General features: G+C 47.5%; 1 protein-coding gene across 10 annotated transcripts in view; it reads right to left on the bottom strand.

The window, feature by feature from the left end:
• The window catches only part of PPP1R12B (protein phosphatase 1 regulatory subunit 12B), a 119613-nt gene that overhangs the window by 22126 nt on the left and 76460 nt on the right, over positions 1–21027 (bottom strand). The window contains exon 1 of one of the 10 annotated variants that reach the window (XM_040536308.1): positions 7470–8325. The exons of the other annotated variants lie outside the window; for them this stretch is intronic. Within the exon in view, the coding sequence (XP_040392242.1) occupies positions 7470–7571 (102 nt within the window). The 5' untranslated portion in view covers positions 7572–8325. Of the gene's footprint in view, positions 1–7469; positions 8326–21027 lie in introns of those variants that run through there. 10 annotated transcript variants of the gene reach the window in all.

The raw sequence follows: 21027 nt of genomic DNA, 5'->3' as shown, positions 1-21027 counted from the left end.
CTTCCAATTGCATTCCTCTGTGGCTAGGATCTGACCCAGCAAAAGGGAAAGTCTACTATTTACATTTTTTCCAAAAAAAAAAAAAAAAAAAGGAAAATAGATGCTTTGGGATGCTTTGGGAACATTTTATGCTTCTTTATCTCCAATTGGCCAACCTCAGGAAGATCTGCACTATTTTAAGACAGTTCTCAAGGCATTTAGTTTGGTGTGTTTTGTTTCAGAGATCCTGATCAACACCCCTGCCTAACCAACCACCATTTAAAAAGATCCTAGAGCGCAGCTCCAGCCCTGCTCTCCTCCCCCTTCTTAATCAAGAGAGGAAGTTTTATGAACCTCTCCAATTTTGTTATTGCGTTGGCAACTGTCCTCCTGTTTGTTTTAGAAAACAAATACAAAACAAAGCCAGCTGCTTGTGGGGTCGCTTCTTTCCCACTTAGACGCAAAGCCACCAGGGATGCTGCAGGAAGCTGGGTGCTGAGCAGCCGCCAGGTTCCTGCGGTTCCGTGGCTGTGCTGGTGCGGGCACTTGGCACGGCAGCTGCAGGGACAACCTCTCCGGTGCCCCGTGCTGCTGCTGCGGCTCCAAGTCTCCCTGGAGCTGTGCAAGAGGCGAGCTGGAAGGAGGAAAGGTGACGAGGGCGGCTGCCGGCTCCACGCGCAGACCCCAGCCCCGTCTCGGCCGGGTGCAGCTCCCAGCGGGGCTCCCCTCGATGCGCCTGTCCAGCCGGTATCGGCAGGGCCAATGAGCTCGGAAAGTTTTCCACTGGGTGCAGAATGGTTACAAGATCTGTTCTGAACGCTGCTTCTGTTACTTTTTTTTTTTTTTTGAGGTCATTGCCTCCCTTGGAAAGCTGCTCTGCTGACCTGAGAGCTGTGGTTTGCTCCAGCTTCATGCTAGCTACAGCGGAGCTGATGGATCCTGCTGCCTTCCAGCTAACGCTTGCGTTTGTGCAAATGCAAGGATTACAAAATCCCATTGATATGATTAATAATCCAGCGTAGCCAAACCACCTCCATCTAACCTCCAGCTCCCCAAAGCCCAACGCAAAGTATGTTTTCACAAGCTATAAATCAATAAACTTTCCTTAATAAAAACTGCCATTACTGAAGCATAATATTAGAAGATCCTCCAAGATGAAATAGTGGCTTTGGCAGCTGGCTGAAACAGATCGCATCGTTTACAGCATGGATAATGCACGTTTAATCAGAAACAAATACACATGGCTGCGGCGGACTGACGACCGCATCTCCCGCAACCCCAAACATATCGAAACATTTTGCAGCCTTACAACGTTTGTGCGCTTGCCAGCCCGTGCCTCAGTTCCCCGCGCCTCCCTCACGTGGCCCGTTGGCTTTGCAGCAGCTGCAGTTTATTACCACGGTCTCTGGGGGATAAAGCTCTCCATGTAAAACGTCAGGCTGGATTGTATTTTAATTTAGTAAAGGCCACAATTCAGAAACCTGGGCTCGTTGCTCTTATTTTTCCTTCTTTTTCTAAGGGATCAAATTTTATTGGTGAAAAATTTCATTTTGCAAAGCGACGTGAGCTTAGGCAAAGCTCTCCAGACATGAGGCAACAAAAGCTGAACGGCCAAGTGACCCAAGAGGAGAAAGAAGATCGCTGCTCCCAAATCTCTTCAGTATGAGAATGCCACAGGTCTGCAGGCAACAGCTTCTGCCTTGCCCCTGCAAACGCTCCCCTGGGATGCTTCCAGGTGTTATCATCGGGTGTTTAAATACCAATTAGGGGAGCAGCCAGGATCCAGCTGCCTCAAACCAACCTGCCCATGTCTTGGCACGAAGCGTGCGCTGACGAAGCCTGCTGAACACCTCCGTCCTGCAGCCACATAGCATTCCCCTGACACTGCTCCAGCCGCGGGGAGCGCTCGCATGGAAAAGCCATCAGGGCTGCTCTGGGTATGCTGAGCTGTCTGTACCACGCTGAGCACCCTGGGCTGTCAGAGTTAAGACTCTTTGTGCCGTCTTTCTTCCTCCTCATTTGTTTCAGGCTAAAATAGCTCCAGACCAGCTGCCAGCCACCGATCTGAACCCAAATATGTTTGGGGACGTCTGCTGCAAAGATTTTGTTTCTACTGAACTGCAAGAGTAACCTCAGCAATTTGGGGTCATTAAAAAAAAACACAAACGACTCCTTGGAAAAAAAAAACAACCAACCAAAAAAATCCCCACAAAAAGCAAACCAAAATGCTAACAGCTCCCCAGGGTCAGGATGTTTTTATCTGACCACCAGTTGCAGCTCCGTTAGGCAGCATCTCAGCATCCCCGTCGGTGGAAGTCCGCGAGCACACGGCACAAAGCTGCCTGGAACGGCACAGGTACGCTGCTGGCGCCCTGGGAACGTGGACAGGCCGAGCTCTGTCCCTCCTAACCCTGTTTTCTATGGGGCTGTAGTCCCTTCATCACAAACAAAGCTATAATAGGTTCCTGCAACTGCAGTAAACACTGGTTTCCAGTTCAGTTTGAAGTGGCTTCCTGCCCACGGTTTCCACCCGCTTTCCCATCACTTCCCTTGGCTGCCCGTTCCCACCCCATGGTACCTCCCCGTGCCGGCTCTGCCAGCATGCCTGGTCGGGTGGCTGTACCACGGGCTGAGCCACGTCGCACATCTCCTCCTCCTCCTCCTCCTCCTCCTCCTCCTCCTCCCCCCTTGGGCATCCCAGGCTCGTTCCCTGCTCTGTCCCTCGCAGGCGCTGAGCGATGGCGCGTGGCTCCGAGTGGCTCCCCTCTGAGCCCAGCCGCCTTCTCCAGGCACCTGGCACTGCCCAGGCAGCGGAGAGGAAGAGTGAGAAGTTTGAAACGTGGTCCCCGTGCTGCCCCACGGGCTGCTTTCTCTGAGACCAGTCACACTTAAAGCAGCCAGACCACGACACAAGCCAGGTCCCAGTGGGATTTCAACACTGCGTGTGAAACCGCGTCCCGTAGGTCCAGCCCTAGTGCTCCGCGAGGATCCCCTACAAGAGCAGCACAGCATCGCACAGGAGCAGTAGAAAACGAGTAGAAAATGTTATTTTGATAACAGCAGGGTTTCACCTGCCCTAGAAAATGCGGCAGGGCTGGGGCACAGGAACAAGCAGTGGTCTGCGACCGTTCAGACCACTCAGTAGTTAACAGGCTCCCTGCTATGGCTTTGGCGTGATCAGCTCTGTTCCTGGGAAGGGAGGGGGGCTGAAGAAGAAAGTCTAGCCACAGGGACACCAGCTGGGTGCGCCACTTGCTCCGTGGGTCACAGCATGTGCCCTGGCCCATTTTATTTATACCCAGGGGTGCAGCCAGGGACAGAAGAGAGCTGTCTGGCCACTGAGTCACAGCAGAGAACAGCGAACTGGGGGTGCCCGAAGGATGACCAGATGTTCCTGATACACTTCCAGATATGGACATTTACAGAGGAAAACAAGAAAAATAAAGAACAAACAGAACCCAGAATGATTTCTTAAAGATATCCATCTAAGGAATAGATGCCTGAGAAATAACCACCGATCAGACCAAGGAACAAGTCAGGGTGAGGAAGAACACGGACTAAAGTTAATTTTTGAGTTTCAGTATCCCACTTTTTTGTTGGCTAATGGAGAGGATGCAACAGCTTCTTCAAATACTGTGCAGCCAGTCAGCAACCCAGACATTAGAAAGAAAAAGTCATGAGACAACTTACTTGACCCGATTTCAATTTCTGTAGCATCACTTTTATCACAACCAGCACGAGTCCAAGCCACTGGATGGAAAGCCAAGCAGATAAAGTTTCCTGGAGCAACGTTTACAGAACACCCTTTATGCTCTAACGCGTCTGCAGCAGCAGTGCAGCAAGCCAAATGATTCATACAGGTCTAACTAACGTGAGAATAAACCTGTTAGCATGAACATCTGAAACAAGACCAAACTTGTTGCAAAAACACTCAACAGAGCGAAAACTGACCGTCAGACACACTTATATTCAGAGCTCTGCGAAGGCTGTAATCTGAGCAGGCATTTCTACCAGCGCCTCAACGCTCCTGGACATCACTCCATGATTAAAAGACGTCTGGTTTGGCCGCGTTACCAGACCTCTAAGATTTTTTGCCATTATTTATGTGTTAATACCCAAAACATGCTGGTTTCATTTGCACACCAAGCATCTGCAGCTCAAATGGCTAATGCTTTTGTGCATTAGCTTTCTTCCTTGAAGATTTGCTTTGGATTCTGGACATGTGTCCACATCAAAATCACACCCGGGTGGGAAGCATCCGAGCAGCGATTGCCATGGCAGCAGAACGACCGCGGGCTGGATCTGGAGGCCAGCTAACACATGGCGATTTGGAAAGCTGCTTTCTACGCTCGAGTATTACTCTCAAGTGACTTGGTGAAAACATACGGCCCGTTCAAGGTGCTCCTGCATCGCAGATCCCACTGAGCACGGCTCCTTCAGCCACTCCAAGGAAAGGCAGAACAAAATCAATCGATACGGACGATGGAGCATCCTTAACACTTGATTGCTGAGACCCTACTGCCAAAAATTCTGCTGCAAAGCTCAAGGAACAATCAGGGAAGGTGGCTTAATGAGGGAGCAACCCAGCAGCAGATGGGAAAAGCCTTCTACTGAACCTTCGGACATGACCAGGACCAACACTGACTCTACAGCCTCTCGAGAAGCGAGTGACAAACATCAAGCGATGACAGCCAAGGTGCAGCCACCACTGCCCAGCACACGCAAGGGGCCAGCAGCTTGAAGCTCTTCATGGTTTTCTTCACAGCAACACACATGGGATGACAGGACAAGGAGCACTCCTCAAAAGGAAGGCAGGCAGGGAACAGCTGAAAAGCTGCCCTTAAAATCTGTGCAGTGAGCTGGGAGCGTGCATCTGCTTCAGCTTTCATCTTCCTAATCTATAGCACATGGGGAAATGCAAGGGTTGTGGAGTACCAAGGTACAGACAGGTGAACCGAAACACAAGTGCAGGGTATTTCCTACGAAAAAACAACTGGCCCAGCATAAACAAGATCTTTATTAAAAATAAATAAATAAAAATCGTTCCTCCCTTTCACCTGCTAAAACACACCCAGGATGATTTGACAGGATTTAATTACACGGTCACTGTGACTCCGGGCTGTCCCATCTCGACACAAAAATGAGGTACCGAGGTTCGAGGGCAACAAGATGGTGCTGACCTTGCCCCAGGGCACTGGGGCACGCTGCAGAATTTCCTTGGTGTGCCTTTCGCTCGTGCCCTGCTGTATTTGAGAATATTGCCCTTCTTGTGACGTGCAGCGGCTCAGTGCGCAGCGCTCACCCTCCTCGGCTGTGCAGTCGTGGAGATCCCATCAGTTAAAGGTGGAAAAAAAGCCCACACAACTTTATCGTAACACCTAAGCAGGAATGCTACAAAGAGCAGGGCAAGTGCAGCGGGGCATGCCATAGGAACGTGCTCCGCAAATGCCATCTGCGCGCAGCTCTTTGCCTTAATAAGTAAGGCCTCCTCTGGGCTGCCTGGTTCTCCGCAAGGTTTCCATGCCTGTACCACGAGCACGGCTCGCTGCCTGCTCCTCGGTTCTGGCACCCCTGCTCGGATGGGAACGTTTAGACCACAGGTATGTGGGTATCAGACTCAGCTGGACGGAAATCTAAAAAGCTCCGAGATCTCACACTCCCGCCTGTTTCAGTAAGGCTGGCGGCACACTGCTGCAAGGGCTGCCAGCCTTGTGGGCACAGGGGTGAAAGGGGGACACGCACAATCATGGGGCAAATCCATAGGAAAACGCACTTAATTATTGTTCTTGCTCATGGCAGAATTACATTGTCTTGGAGATTACACTGTCTGAGTTAACTCTTCGTTTCAGTTTGAGGCAAACCTTTCCAAGGCATCGGCATTTCCCCAGCCCTGACACACCAGGGCTGGTTCCTACAATGACCTGTGAGCCAACGGCGCTGTGCCTGCGGCACGGCTTCTCCCACAGCGACGCTCCGGTGCTACGTCCAGCATTATTAACACTGCAAGAATAAGCAAGGCTTCCTTGCTCACCAGAATCACAAGGGGCCAAGGAAAACTCTTCGCCAGGCTCTCCCTTTGCCACCCTGCACCTGGGAGCTCCCACTGCTCGGCACCCGAGGCCCCCCCGAGCCTGCGATCCCGTCACTGCCATCGACAGAGACAACGAGCAGCTCCCGTTATTTGCATCAACGCAATCAGGCACGCGCCATGCAAGCGAATACGGCAGTCACAGCTCGTGTGAGATGTTTGTCACGTTTACGTGCCTAGATGTATCAGGAGGGGAAAATGAGTCAGTGTGTACGCAGAACATGACTGATTTTAAAAAACACTCGGTTTCTGAGAGACATTAAAACGTTTCTCAGTTGTATTCTGTGACTAAGAACCTATTTCCCACCTCCTATTAAGCTGCTTATCGATGCTGTGTCAATTCACTGGGGACGGTGAGCACAGCTGTACGAGCTGATGCAGGAACCCAGCTGAGCGGAGGGGACGGGCAGGGATCACCTCCAGCTCTCCAGAGCTGCCCTGGCTGCAGGTGGGACCGAAGCACCGACCCCGCTCCTGGCGGCAGGGAAGGCGCCGAGGCTGCAGCTTCCACTACGGCCACGGCAGCGGGCCGACCCCCTCTGCATATGTAGGGCTACGCCTTTCCCAGGCCGAGACTTGTCACTACAAAGGAGCAGACAACGCACATCTGATGTGAGCAAACACCAGCGCTCAGCTTAATTTAATGCTTGCATCTAAAATTAGTCTGCCTTTTTAAAACTAATTCCTCCAGGCTTCGATGCTGGCATGATAACACTGCTTGACTGCAAAGAGGCTGCCCTACAATGACAGGGACTGGGAGCTGCCCCTATGACAAAAGGGACTTGGAGCTGCCCGAGAGCTAACACCAACGCTGTCGCAAGGTGTTCCCACCTTCAAACACCCCCTTAGATCAGGACACCACCCCAGTTCGGGGAGGACGAGACAACTCTCTCAACTTGCCAGCACCTCCGTAACAGGTGGTTTTCTTTTTGTGCTGCTGAAATTCTTAAACGCTACCAGAGTTCACAGCAGCCCCGAGGCTTAGAACCCCACTGGAGAGCAAACCCCATTGTGCCAGCAATATCAAAAGCACTGATGGGAAGAGCGCAGCTTAACAAGCTGCTCAGGTTTTGCCTCATTTTCATCTGAGACGTTTTCTTGTAGCACCAGGCTGCTGGAGAGGGATGTTTCTGCCCACGGCGAGCAGGGCAGGGGGGAAGCTGCCATCACACCACCCCCTGCAGCCAGCAGTGCAAATCATCGCAGCGCGAGGGCTCCAGGAATTTGCAGCTTTCTTAAAACCTGTTGCTACAGAGGCACCTTCCCAAGTTTCATTTAAATGATCCTCTTTCCAAAACAAACCCCAGACACAGGTCTCCAAGGGCAAGACAACAAACCACCACCGCCGACTCCGCTCACCGAGCGGGTCTCCCTGCAATACAGAAAGGAAAAGGCTGCTTACTCTGAGTGTCTTTGCAATCGGGGAAGGAGAGGATGGGGGCGAATCTGACTGAGCCTTCCTGCTTCGAGTATATTCCTTACTCCTGGTGTACAGGGACGACATGGCCTCGCAGGCTGGGTAGCTTTGAGAAGCAATAAAAGTCTTGCTTTCCTGTCGCTCTACAGCGCTGGGCAGGTCCTTCTTCCAAGGTCAGAACAAACTAATTAAACTATTCACAGCTCTGGTAATTAAACCCTGCTGTTTAGGGTGTATAATTTTAGGCATTAATCTGCTGCAGAGAGAGCTGAGGCTCCACAACGTCTCTTGTCCAGGCAGAAGAGGCAGTGTCAGGGACGCGGTGCGATCGGGCGCCGTGCCACCCTCACTGTCCGGGCCCCGTCCCGCGATCTCCACAAAAGGGCATTTCCTCGCGTCTGTGCCGCACGACCAGGAGGCTCTCCCGCCAGAACGGGAGGAGGAAAAATCTCCCGGCTCAAGAAGAAGAGCCAGAGAAAAGGCTGAGTTTATCTAGACACGAAGCTTTTGCAAAAAAAAAAAAGAAGAAAAAAAAAAAAAACAACAAAAACCTGTTTTACTCCGGAGCGCTGCTGCGAGCTCTCTGCCGTAACTGCGCGGAGCTGCATGCTTTAAGCGAAACGCGAAAGCATAAATCAGGAACAAACACTGGTTTGGAAAGGGGCAGTCCAGATGAAGTTGTGTTTTGTTCCGTCCTCCTCCTCCCGGGCGCCTTTACCCACGCGCACGCTTCTCCCTTCCCTCCCCGCTGCCTCTGACATTCCAGATCCTTACTCGCGCAGCCAGGAATGCTGGAGGGCGGCCAGCAGCAGCGATTCACTTTCAGCTTGGGATTTGGGCTGCCACTTGTAGGGAAAAAAGGGGAAAAAAAAAAAAAAAGAAGAGAAACAGGACAAAAAGTAAAAACTTCTAAGCTCCCAAGGCCCGGCAGGCTGAGAGCTGGAGGTCGGAGGCAAAGCGGCTGCACTTTGCAAAGCTTAAATTCCAGCCGCCAGCCTCAGCATGCATTTTGTGGCTGTGACAAAGGGAGATATTTCAAAGGACACGGAGCAGTTCATACCATTAAAGGGAGTACACATTCATGCAGCACAACAGGATTTTTGTTGTTTGCTCAGAAGCCTGTTTGGAGCTGCGAGAAGGCGACACTTCGCTTGTGTAATGTATGTGTTCAAATGAGCTTTTGGGATCGAGGAGGAGGGGAGAGGAGCTTGGAGGAAAGGAAGGGTGGGGAGGGCAGGCACCTCTCAGCAAACTTCCAGCGAGCTCTGCTGTAACGCTGCCTCCCTGGGCAGCCGCCCTCTGCAACGTTAGCAGCGTCTCCAGAGGCAAGGCTGCTTGCTGGAAAGGCGAGTGGATGGCTCTCAGGTCCCAGCAGAGCACACAGCGTGTTCAATTGAAAAACGCACGGGAAGTGTGCCCTCAGACACACAGCGGGTGAGCTGATTTAATAGCTCTCATACGCTAAATACGAGTTGAGCCCAGCAAGTTGCAAAAGCCTCCGGTTTTCTTCACTGGAAAGGCGTCAGCCCCAGTACCTGAAGTGGTCAGCTCAGTACCTGAAGTGGTCAGCTCAGTACCTGAACTAGCTCTGCTCAGGCAGCGTTGATGAAGCGGTGCCACGCGGCAGGATTTGGTCTGATCTGGACTTACTTACACCCATCCAAACCAGCCCCAGCCCAAACAGTGTGCCAGGAGTTAATCCATCTGCAGCGTGTATTCTGCTCCAGCTCCAGGTCGCTTTATCACAAAATATTTCATAATAAGTGCAAAAGAATAGCTACATGAAACTACTGAAAAACTATTACTACGTTCATGTATCTCTCTGTTGGACTGAAGCATTGCCCTGTTTTTGCACACTGCTTGGCGATCGTGTAATTTCACTGACATCCACAGTTAGGGGATGGTGCTTGGACCAGCAGCTGTGTGAATGCCTCCTGCATTCAGCATTGCCCGGGAGAAGCGATGCAGCATCGCTGCGTGACCTTAGAGAAGGAAATGTGGCTGTGGGACTGCTGGTCTCGGGGAAAGTCACTTCGAGATCAGGTTTCTGCTTGATACCTCAGCATGGGAAAGGAGGGGATTCGTTACTCACTGGCTGCAGGAGGGAAAAAAGTTTGGAGAGGTCGAATTCTGCCTGGAAATATTTCTGCATTCCCTTTTGAAGGTATGGAAATGAAGTCCAGACACACGAGAAGGCAGCGACAGGCACCCTGCTGCTCAAGGAGGCTGGGGCAGGACCTTGATCTTTCAAGCCTCCATCTGTTGCGCTCATCACCCCCAGCCTGCAGCTCTCGGAGCAGCAGCAAGGAGGTAACTCGGGCACTGAGCGCACATTTATAGACCTCGCACACACGGCTTGTCCTTTCGCACTGGTCTCGGTTTGTGGGGTTTCAAAACAGTACGAGGAATTGAAACTGGGCTAACCCGTGTGGCGAGCAGCACACCCGTGTCTCAATCACGATCACGAGGCTGCCAGAGCCCAGCTTAGTCACCGAGGTGGAGCTGAACAAGTCCATCTCGCCCGTTTTTGCTTCCCCTCCAGCCCTACGCGACCCATTGCCGCATCCCTCCGGAGCCACGTTCCTGCTGAGGGGCAGGAAAGCTCCAAAATCAGCGCTGAAGTACAGAACTCACAGCTTGAGCCTCACACCAAAACAAAACCCGAGCTTTCTCTTCCCTACTAATTAAAAGTTAATTAGTCATCCAGTGCAGATGCCTCACAGATTGACAGAACGCATCTTGGTGGACAAGAACCCGTTTTAAAGAGAAGGGCTAGCATGAGAAATAGTATCCTGATTAGCCAGGAGAAAGACAGCAAATGAGATGCAATATGGCAAAACACGTTGGGTTTCAGCGTCGTTTCAACAAAGGTGCCCAATTTCGGGGCTTCTCCCTGCTGCCTCACGCAGCTCGCTTTCAAGTTTTTCCCTGTGCAAGTCCGCAACCTGATCTTCCTTTGCAGCTCGCGTGTCCTCACATCCCCACGGCTCGGATATTCAAGGGCACGGTTTAGATCTGACAGCTTCTGTCAGAATATTCCTCAGTATGCAACACCAGCCTGCGCTCTGCTGTAGACGTGGCGCTGCTTATTTTGCGACGGAGTATTTCTACAGCTACCAGGAATAATAATGAGCAATATTTACACAGCCACAAACCCCAGCACGAGACTTTGTGCACGCCGTAACTTCAGGCTGAACTGTAGTTATGGGCAACATCACTCTGAAGTTTTGTCTCAACTTTGAGTAAAGCAGCACAAAAATCTTCTCTGCTCTGAGCAATGGTGATTATGAGCACTTTTCAGACATTTTTCCTTTGAGGTAGCCATCCTCGCCCTTCCTTCGGTCAGGACACTTGTGTTTGCACCCAAGCAGAATGTGTTTTTTGTGAACAGAGAGGGAAACCTGTACGTGAGAATATGACATACCAGAAAGAGGATGCAGCTCTGAGCCACGTATTTGAGGGGAAAAAATCAAATACCCTTTTTATCTGCGTTGAAAACTTTCACCTACAGAATATTACACTGATAATGCGAATTTAAGCAACACAGTAACTTTCCAACCTGCAGCAGACAGAAATGGGAAACAAAGCTAGGATTTACAGCCAGCGCTGCAGAATGATGCTCCCAGGTGATGCGAGCCCACAGCATGTTCTCCGGGAGTGCAGGGGAGAAGGAAAACAGAAGCCCTCTTGGGAGACAAGAATTCTAATAAAACTTGAAGGATGAGGGAGAGCGGTTGGTATTTTTGGAACAAATTATCCCAAGCCTATCTCCTCAAAGTCCTAGCTGTCATTTTCCACATCAGGTTCACCACGCTCTCTTGTATGCCACCGAATTACTTCTCATTCAGTTGACTTTTCTTTCATTTGTAGCCAAACCTCCCTATCTCCCCCGAGCAGGCACGTATGGAAGAACACATCTCCTTCCCCAGCTACCCAGGGCTCAGCTGACGGAGGGGGTGAGCTGAGGACGTACCTGGGGCCACGCTGCACCACGATGCTCTCCACACCGCGTACCTCCTGGCAGGGTACCTTCCCCTTGACTACATCTGCTAGATTAAACACAGCCAGGGAACATCCTTGAGCACCAGCACACAATCCCGCAGACCACCGAGCTGTCAGAAAGGTCTCTAGCATCATTTCGTCCCGGACCAACCGAGACTCCTCCATGCACAAGCTGGGCACTGGCAGGGACTGTTCCCAAAAGCCCTGGCCACAGCCACAGCGATTTGGAGGGTACGATGGTTCAACAACGTGGGTGAGCCTGCTTTGTTGGTTGGCCTCAGCAGCAGGGATCGGTAAGTTGGCACACCTGGGAGTGACAAACGCAGCCCTTGAGGATGATCTCGCTCACTTTTCTTTGAGCAGAGAAACTCCCTGCTAAAGTCAGGCTGCACTGAGCCTCAGACACTGCTGGCACCTCCCGGGGACTTCAGTTCTTTGCTGTTCAATTACAAATCTTCACAACCCTCGCTTCTGATTTCTGCTCCTGCAGGAGCAGAGCATGCTGTTTGTATGTTTAGTCATGGCCAAGTCCAGGGAAATACTGAAATCTATATTTCTTATTTTATGCAATACTTAAATCCATTCTAAAGCCACATTTATTATCATGACACCTCTCTGGAGAGACTGAGTGAAATAAACTATCCTGGCACTACATGCCCATAAAGTAATTGTTCTGGGTCTAAAGTAATCTGTAAAAAAAGCAGAGAAACTCAGCTTAAACACGAAATATCCATTAGCTATTGAACTATTGATGTGAGCTACAGAGAACAGACTCAAGATTTGATTTCCAATTGCTTTTACGTTACTGGTTTGGCATGTAAAACTGAAATCCATGGTGTAGAAAACCTCCCCTTCAAAAGAACAACAAATCTAAGGAGCGGTTATACTGTGGGCACAGTTTAACAAATCCTGGGATTCCATCCACCCCAGGATGTCCTATATCTCTGATTATTTAAGCCCTAAATAATGTCTTTCCACACACTAAGCATTACAATTACATTTTTTTTCCCTGGAAGAATGTCTTGCATGCCTTGCACTATCCTTCCACGATGTCCGAATGCTTGGATGTGAGCATCGTTATCTGCAAAGGAAAAGCCCGTGATCAACCCGAGCTTTGCTCTGACAAGTCAGGGATCCCGTTTTAATATCCAGAGTGCCAGAGCTGGACGAAAGGTTACAGTACTGGTGCTCACCACATCCCCGGTACGGGGACACCAGTCACTTCTTCCTCTGCATGGGATCTCGTGGTTAAAGTCTCAAGATCACTACCAGAATTTTTGGAATAGAATTAACCTGCACAGAAAAGGCTGAGTTTTGTTACTGCTGCTCTCACATCTTTATTCATTGTGCCCGTCGCCTTAGCGCAAAAGAAATTCTGCTGGTTCTGTAGCAAAGCTGCTCATTTCGGTGCATAATGAGCTGGTTTGAAATTAGCAGCACTGTTATCTATCCGAGGAGATGTGCTGAAAAGCCTGCCTTAAAGGTTGTAATACTAAATGTTGTTCCTTGTACAGCCAACTCTCCATTACCTGTGAACTGCAATCCAGTTTGCACACACTGTAAGAATCCAGAGGGCTGATGCGCGCCGCTGTTATGCGGGACAGCTCAGGGTCAAAGCTGTAGCAGCTGTATTCACTGTAATACCCAGCCCACTATTATTTTGGATAATGAAAACTTGATTGAAAATACATGCTCTATAAAAACCACTTTAAAATCCCGTAAATAAATCACGGTAAAATTATATGCAAGCTTTAACAGGTTCAATTATAGCTTCACAGGGTTTACTTAGAACTGAAAAAGGCAGCGACGGTTATGTTCAGTAACAGAAGGCTGAAGGACTGTAGCAAAGAAATTATTGGTCAGGCAACGAGCTCTGTTGTAAACGTGATGTAAAGGCACTGCAGCAGTTTGCCATAAATGGAATACAAACTGTACAAGGGAGCAGGCTTTCATCTGCAGCGCACTGACTAGGATTCCCAGGAGCAGATCTGGCATTATGTCTCACGGATAGGAGGCAGAAGGAAAGGATCTTCCTCCCCTCCCGAACATACACATCAGCTGACATTCTATAATTGCACATACAGCATCATACTTTCCCCCACTTTTTATTCCCCTCACTAAATTTATCACAAAAAGGCTGGAAGCTGTGCCTAATAGGCTTACCTGGGTTACCATGAAGGAGCAGAAGCAGATAATTTTAGTGTGGGCTGGGAATAGCACTTTTTAAATATAAAACTTCATACTTTTTTGTTTGCTTACAAATATGGAAAATAAAAAGCAGTGATGAAAAGAGTTTAAAAAAACCACCATTCTCAGCAGAGAAACTTCATTTTAGCACCTATAAGTGCCAAACTATGCATGCAGGAGAAAGCATTCAAGCAGTTCTGTGGATGAGAATTGAGATTTTGGAAGAATGAACAAGGTGAACACTCAAATCCAGCGTTTGGAACAGGACAAGAAGAAGGATGTACACCTACAGCTCCGGGGACTTCCCTGACTTCAGAAGCTGCGAACTGAATTTAAAGAAAAGTTTGCAGAAGAGGGAGAAGGACTTCATTATGTTAACCGCATCTCCAGAAGGGATGATGCTAAGATGTTAGAGAAATGGACGACAATGGAATCAATAATCAGGAACAATAAACAGATTCCGTTCCATTTGAGGCTGTAAGCGTGACCAGCTATGAACCCAAAGGCCTGGTGCAACCCCAACGCTCCATCCTTGTGTGCCGCAACCCTCGCTATGACTGCACGCCAGGGGGAGGGCTGAGATCTGCAGATAATTTGCTTCATGTTCATCCAAAAGCTGCTTCTGTCTTTTCAGAGTCAGGCTTCTTTCCCAATGTCAATATTATGCTTTTGTTCCAAAAAAGCAGCATGATAACATCTGGAGAGATGTTTTCTTTCCATTGTCCACTCTGAAGTCCAGTTTAGAGCACTGCTCATGCCAAAAATCAAGTTTTCATCCACTGACTACCGTTAAGAATAAAGTAGTGTTAGAACATAACATTTTCCAGTAAAAGCCGCTCAACAGTTGCACTCAGCAAGTGTTTATTGGTAAGTCACCTCTTCCCTGATTCAGCTTTCTAACAAAGCAGGGAGGAAGCACAAACATGTTGAATTACAGAGGAGGAATGCGGCAGAAACTCGCAAACATTAACAGGCAGTGTCAGGGAAATGAAGAAAGTGAACACGAATATAAGAACCAGATGTAAACACAGCCATTTCTAGCTATGGGACTTTCCAAAATATGACAAGAGAAATAAAAATCTCAGAGCACTCAGGCACTAACAGATCCATTTTGCTCTTTATCGAAATTGATCAGATTCTGCATACTTCCCACCCTCCCCAGCCACTCCATGGCTGTAAAACCTTTGTGTTAGCTTGTCTGTGGAAGCAACTGGCTGACACAACGCAATATCCTAGTGCTGCTGGCCAAACAAATGTATAACTTCAACACATTGCTATCTAACTATGTTTCAAGCCTATTTCTGGCCTTCCTTCAACAGCAGCAGCAGATTGTGGTGCAGAAGGTTATGTTCACTCCCAAGGATGCAATCGAGGAGCAATGAAAAAAAGCCCATTACAAAGCTGTGCCCAGCACTAGCTATGTACTGGGTACCTACTATAATGAGTAAAGAAAACATACTGAGGCGTGAAAAACCAAAGCTGGTTGCAAATCCCTGCCAGGAAGGAGTTTTACAGCTTAAGGACTCTACATCTTGACATACCAAATAATGAAGCAGCTCCTGCCAAACCATGTTACTTCTGGTAGTGATACTACATGTCTAAATGTAAAAAAAAAACAACAAACCCCAAACAATGACTTTCCAAATATGAGGCTTCTTTCTGAACACAAGCATGTAGGAGGATATAAACTCAGAACAAAAAGTGACCTTTTAAAGACAAGGGTGACAAACAACACACTTGAGTCACTGGAACACACAATTTTTCCTACAGTGGTAGTTTCCAAAGGATATTTTATTGCCAGAGAATTTGACTTCGGTTTTCCAAACAAATGTAGATTATTCTTCATTCCTTTTTAGCCATCTGGCAATACAGCTTCTGCTTTTCACTCCTTCTGGACATATCTGGGAGACAAATCATATACTACTTACACATGAGGCTATGTCATTCTGCACGGTCCTTGCAAGCAACAAGGACTATTAACCTCACAGGGACTTTGCCACATGGCCACCAAGGAAGCATTGGCCAGCAGACTGGTGAGAAGGGCTAGAAAGGAAGCACCAGCAGCAACACATTCATGTTGCATCTGCTGAAGCCATTTCCTATCGCCCATGCACAATTCACCCACTCCGTAAGGCAGACAACCCTGTCCACACCACAGGGCTATCCAGACATCTGCTGCTGCATGCGACAACTTCAATCCTGCAGGTTGGATTTTTCTGAAGAATGTTTTCAGCTCCATCAGGGGAGACACCCGCGCTGTGGCCTGCTGGATGACTGAAAATGAAATGTGATCATCAGCTCCCAGGGGGCAGAGAGCCCGCTACAAGTAGTTAAGCGGTTAGAGATCTTTTTCCCTTCCATAATTTTGAGCGTGTCATGATGAGATAGAGCTTGACAGTTTCAAACAAAAATTAGCATGATGCTCCATTTCGTGTATCAGCACAAACATATGCTGTTAACTTTGAAAGTCAAAAAGTGTAAGAATACAACTAGCCATAAGACAAGAGTTGGGTTTACCTCGTCTTTGGGATACGTTCCAGGGAATTATACCGTTCCTCAGCCAGCTGAGGAAGGCTAATAACCACACTGAATGCAACCAGTCCTGTCTCCTGGAGTGGTTGCGCCACATTCACGTGGAACTGGAGGTGGAGAGATGCATCCACATGCTGCTGATCCTGCTGCCACCCCATGCACTGTGTCATCACACTGCTCCCAGTTCCTTCTGGGAAGAAAAAGGATCCCTGGACACCAGTGAGATGAATCCCATGTAGGCAAAGGAACAGGACCCTGGCCTGGAACGGGATAATTTGAACTAAGTGCACAGACCTCCCAGCTATGCCAGCAAAAGCCAAGGTATTCGGGGGGGTGGTATCCGATTCATTGCTAAGCTCAGTTCCATAACTTCAGGAGAAATCACTTGCTGACAACTGAGAGAGATTTGGCACCTTGGACTACATAGAAATTGTGAGAGTAATTTCCTAAAGAAGAAGTTAAAGCATAAAGTTACCTTAAATAGTTATGGCTCTATGACCTTGTAAATCATTCCTGGAGGACTTGCTATTTTGCTTCATCTTACCAGGACCCGCGACTCGCCTATTAGCTGGTTTTGTGTTACTCAACTCCATCATGGCCGCTGCTTCACATTACACCTTCCTAATTCAGCAACTCAGTGAATTGCAGGAATTAACCTGAACATACTTAGCTGTAACCCTGTAGTCTACGTAGCCGACTTGGCCTGCTTGGCTTTAAGCATAAACAATGTGTTTTCCCAGAGCTGTAAATAGGAACTGGACAGCCATGCTGATGACTTAAATGCTGTACCGAAAGGGACAGCAGACAGCAAGTCCAATAACCTTCTCAAAACATTAAGGTTAAGTAAAAACAACAGAGGCATATTAGGCTGGAGAACTCATGAGGCAAATCGTCCGTGCAGATGTGAAGAATTTTTTGTAGAAATATTTGCAGAATGAATCTTCAGTTCTATAGTGTCTTCCCCCTCTACCTCCCAAGGAAGCCAGGGTACTCCAAATACAATACAAATGTTCTTCACCACACTTAAAGCTCTACAGCAAAACACTAACTCATGCTCTCGCAGCAATTTTCTGCTATTTTAAACTCATCTTGATATTGCTAGCTGCACTCATATTAAAGATCTCCTCTCGCTGCAGCACACACAACCCATTAGAGCATTTTGTTTATAAACAGGACTAAACAGACCCAATCTCTCATAGCCTTGCTTTCCACATAATTAAGTTCTCTATCATTTAACTATAGCCATGCAAGTGACGCACAGCTACCACCTACGTTACCTTGGACGTGGGCCAGATGGCTTCCCTCCCACGCCACACTGCATCTATGCTATAAGTAAATATTCAAGGGTAAAACCAGGGGAAAATTCTTGCATCCTTATTCCCCAAAAGTGACCTGGGGCTAGGAGCAGTAAGGCAGACGATGAGCAGTATCCTATAATGCTATCTAGATTAAATGATTTTCCTTGCTTATCAGCTAGCAAGAAGTTCACCTATTTTGTTCTGTTTTCCTAGTCCACTTTCCCTGGTGTATCGGCAAAACAGTGCAGCCCGAGGACATACCTTACCATATTAGGCAATCCGAGTCCAGAAAGCGGAGGGCTCGGATCCTTCCTTAGCTTAAAAAGACAGTCCGCAAGCATGTCAACAGCCTGCACAGCGCTACGCCTCGCACTGCTCAAAGTGGGAGAAGAGGACAATAAACTAGTGGAATCCATAGCTGGGACTCCTAGGGCTCCTGACAGATGCAGTCTGGCTGTAACAGGCAAGTGAGAAAACATGAAATGAAATGGCTTTTGATCTTTTGGTTGTTTATCTTTTTAAAAGATGGATGAGATAAACAGCACAGTTACAAAAGCTAAATTGCAAGTCTCCATGGAAGATAAAACGCCACTAAAAGCAAAAATATAGGTAAGGAATATACCAATATCAAGACTCCCGAGTCACACTTGGAAACAGCTATAACATCAGGACATTTAGTTTGCATAAAGAACTTTTCGGTTCATTGGTCTTCCCTTAGAATTCATAAAATCAAGCTTAGAAATTCATTCCTTCTGAGAGAGATTAGTTTTTATTAGCATCCAGTTGCATCTGGTGATTTCGTGTTAATAATACAATTAGGCAAAAAACGTAATATTTACAAAACAAAGTGGGCTTGAGTGGTTTTTTGCAGAATTTAAAATACTGATGTTTTGTAAATCAAAGTTCAGGAAGACAAGAATGGAGCTTCTTTAATACACTTACTGCGACCATAATCCATAATCGTATGCTTCAGCATTATTTCTGCATAAAAGTTAAGTCCATTAACGTGTCTGGGTTTTATATTGTGCTATACAGACTGTCCCAGGGGAAGTTCATGAAAACAGATGTTTTCTTTGTCACTTTTATTGCCCAGAGAGTTGTTACTTTACCAACATGACACTTGGTGCATTCTGCTGTATTTAAAGCTTTCCCTTGACAAACCATATGACACATGGGTGAGGCACATTCGTTATGCCACGGAAGAGAAATGCAAGGAGATAAAATGCTTTAAATGATTACAAGCACTTTTCTACTTCTGTTATGGATAATAAGTCATTCGAAATCCACTTTTCTTCCAGATTGGTCCCAATTTCTTCTGCTATGTAGTAGCAATGGCAGAAGTCAGGTATAAGTCAAAGACAAAAGAGCCAGGGATAGGGAAAACCCTCTCCAAAATGTAACACTGGACCGTTCTCTTTAGTCTTCATCATCACCCTTCAAATGCTGCATCCCAAACTCGATTTGCACCTGGACTGATCATACGGTCTTCATACTCATTAGCCTTACCATGACTGAATCCTCAATAATATTTCAGTCACTGGTTTATTGTGAGCAGCAAAGGTTCCCTAATGCAAGCCCATCCCCACTGCTCAGCCTGGTACTGCTCGTGTGATCCTTGAGACTCCTGCAAATATTTCTTATTTTTTTTACTTTCTGAGAAATGGAGACTAGGCTGAGGCCAAACTCTTTTCTCGTCTCTGGTTTGAGCTCAGGTCTGCCCAAAATGAACAAAGGCTCTTTCCTTTACATATTCTTCCCAATGGAACTATGCAAAAAAACTCCTAAAACTGCTTCCCCAGAGGCTTTTTCCAGCTCAAGCCCTTGTGCCCTTGAACATTTATTCCACAATAAAACTTTGTCTACTCTTCCAACTTTCCACAATGTATTCAAGCAGTCTACATCACAAGGAGAAAGGCGGGGCTGGTAGCAAAACATATGAAGGTTGCCTGACACATCCTATTACGAGACTGCTCTCAGTTGCCTAAAACTCAGCCAAAGCGTCTGGGCTGGTTTCCCACGCTGGTATTCATAAGTTTCGGCCAAAATAATTCATCCACTTCTGAGAATTAGAACAACATGTATTTTCTCCTTTTTCAAAAACTGCATCTACCTTTCTTTTGCTGAACTCCATCACTGCATATTTTGGAGGAGGGAATTCAAGTAGGGCCTTCCTTGGCTCCCATGAAAATCTTTCTAATATCAGCCAAGATATAAACACGGGAGGGAAAAAAATCTGCTCAAACTCCAGGGAATCTTTGGGGGTCTGCAACTAAAATAGGACATTTTAGTGAATTCAAGTTCACAACTCTGCTGGTTGCACCTACCTGTCCAGAATGGCAAGTTACTATTGATAAATTAATGATTATTAATTGTCCTTGCTGCTTGGTGCTAGAACTGAAACAAGTAGCTGCTCAGTGACTCCTGCCAACCTGCCCGGCAGTTAGCAGCACAGCAATCTCTTCGATTTGCACATAAAATAAACTGGGGAAGAGTGATCAAGACACCATGATGCTGGAGACAAGCAGGAAAGAAAATAAACTGGAAACTGGATAAAAACAAGAGGGCTGGGAGGATGGGCGCCAGTGGAAGGAGAGTCTAAGCCAGGATCTAACATGTGCAAGGTGCCTAAGAAGAAAAGGGGGACTGCTGCCACAAAGCAGCAGGGAACCGACAGAAACTTGCCATGCTATTAGATGGGAACGCACAAGAAAATTGTGGGAAGTACCAGACAAAAGAATTCCTTGCTATTAGTCTGGGGAAAGACAACATCACTGACTGTAGGAGACTGGGTGACCCTGAACTTCTGGGCAGGAGCGTATGGTGAATTGTTTGGAAGTGCAATTTACCCGTTTACAAGAATCATGCAGACTGTGTTCAGAGTTTTCATCAGGGTCAGACTCTAAGATGCCTCCAAATCTGCAGCTTCGCATACTCTTTTGTCTTAATTTAGCTTATCTGGGACAATTTCCCAGAAGAACAAGACACTCCTAGCAAGTCCAAAACACAACTCCTGAAAATAAGGTGTCCCTACTATCATTACTTAACCATTATAAACTATACCTCTTTCAGTCTCATGGCGAGATGACCGAAATTTCAAAACAGTTTTAAGGATGATAAACTGCATGAAAGATTCAGCCATTTAAGTGGAAAAATCCAACAAAACTGTGTGCCAGTATGAACAGAAACTTTTGTGGGAAGAACTAGGCTTCTTGAAGCAGGTGGTGCTCCCTGTCTAGCACACGCTGTGGGAAGGAATGTCCTCAGCTTCACATTTGCAATGTAAGCTTTGGGAAAGCAAAGGCTGGCACTGAAAGATAAGTACATGCTAAGAGCCATCCGAGCACCACGCGCGTCTCCGGTCCCAGGACTCTGCCCCATTTTGACCAAGTGCAGCACTAAGAAAAACAAAAGTATACCCCAAGGAGTGTTATTGAAAACTTTCAGACAAGAACCAGTTAACTTTTCAATAAAATGATCTTTCAGTCACTACTGAATTGCAAAGCACATGAGAAAGCTATTCTAAG

Source organism: Cygnus olor, chromosome 24 (genome assembly GCF_009769625.2).
Source record: "Cygnus olor isolate bCygOlo1 chromosome 24, bCygOlo1.pri.v2, whole genome shotgun sequence".
Classification (NCBI taxonomy): Eukaryota; Metazoa; Chordata; class Aves; order Anseriformes; family Anatidae; genus Cygnus; species Cygnus olor.
The sequence above is the reverse complement of the archived record's forward strand: the minus strand, read 5'-3'. Positions and strand labels throughout refer to the sequence as shown.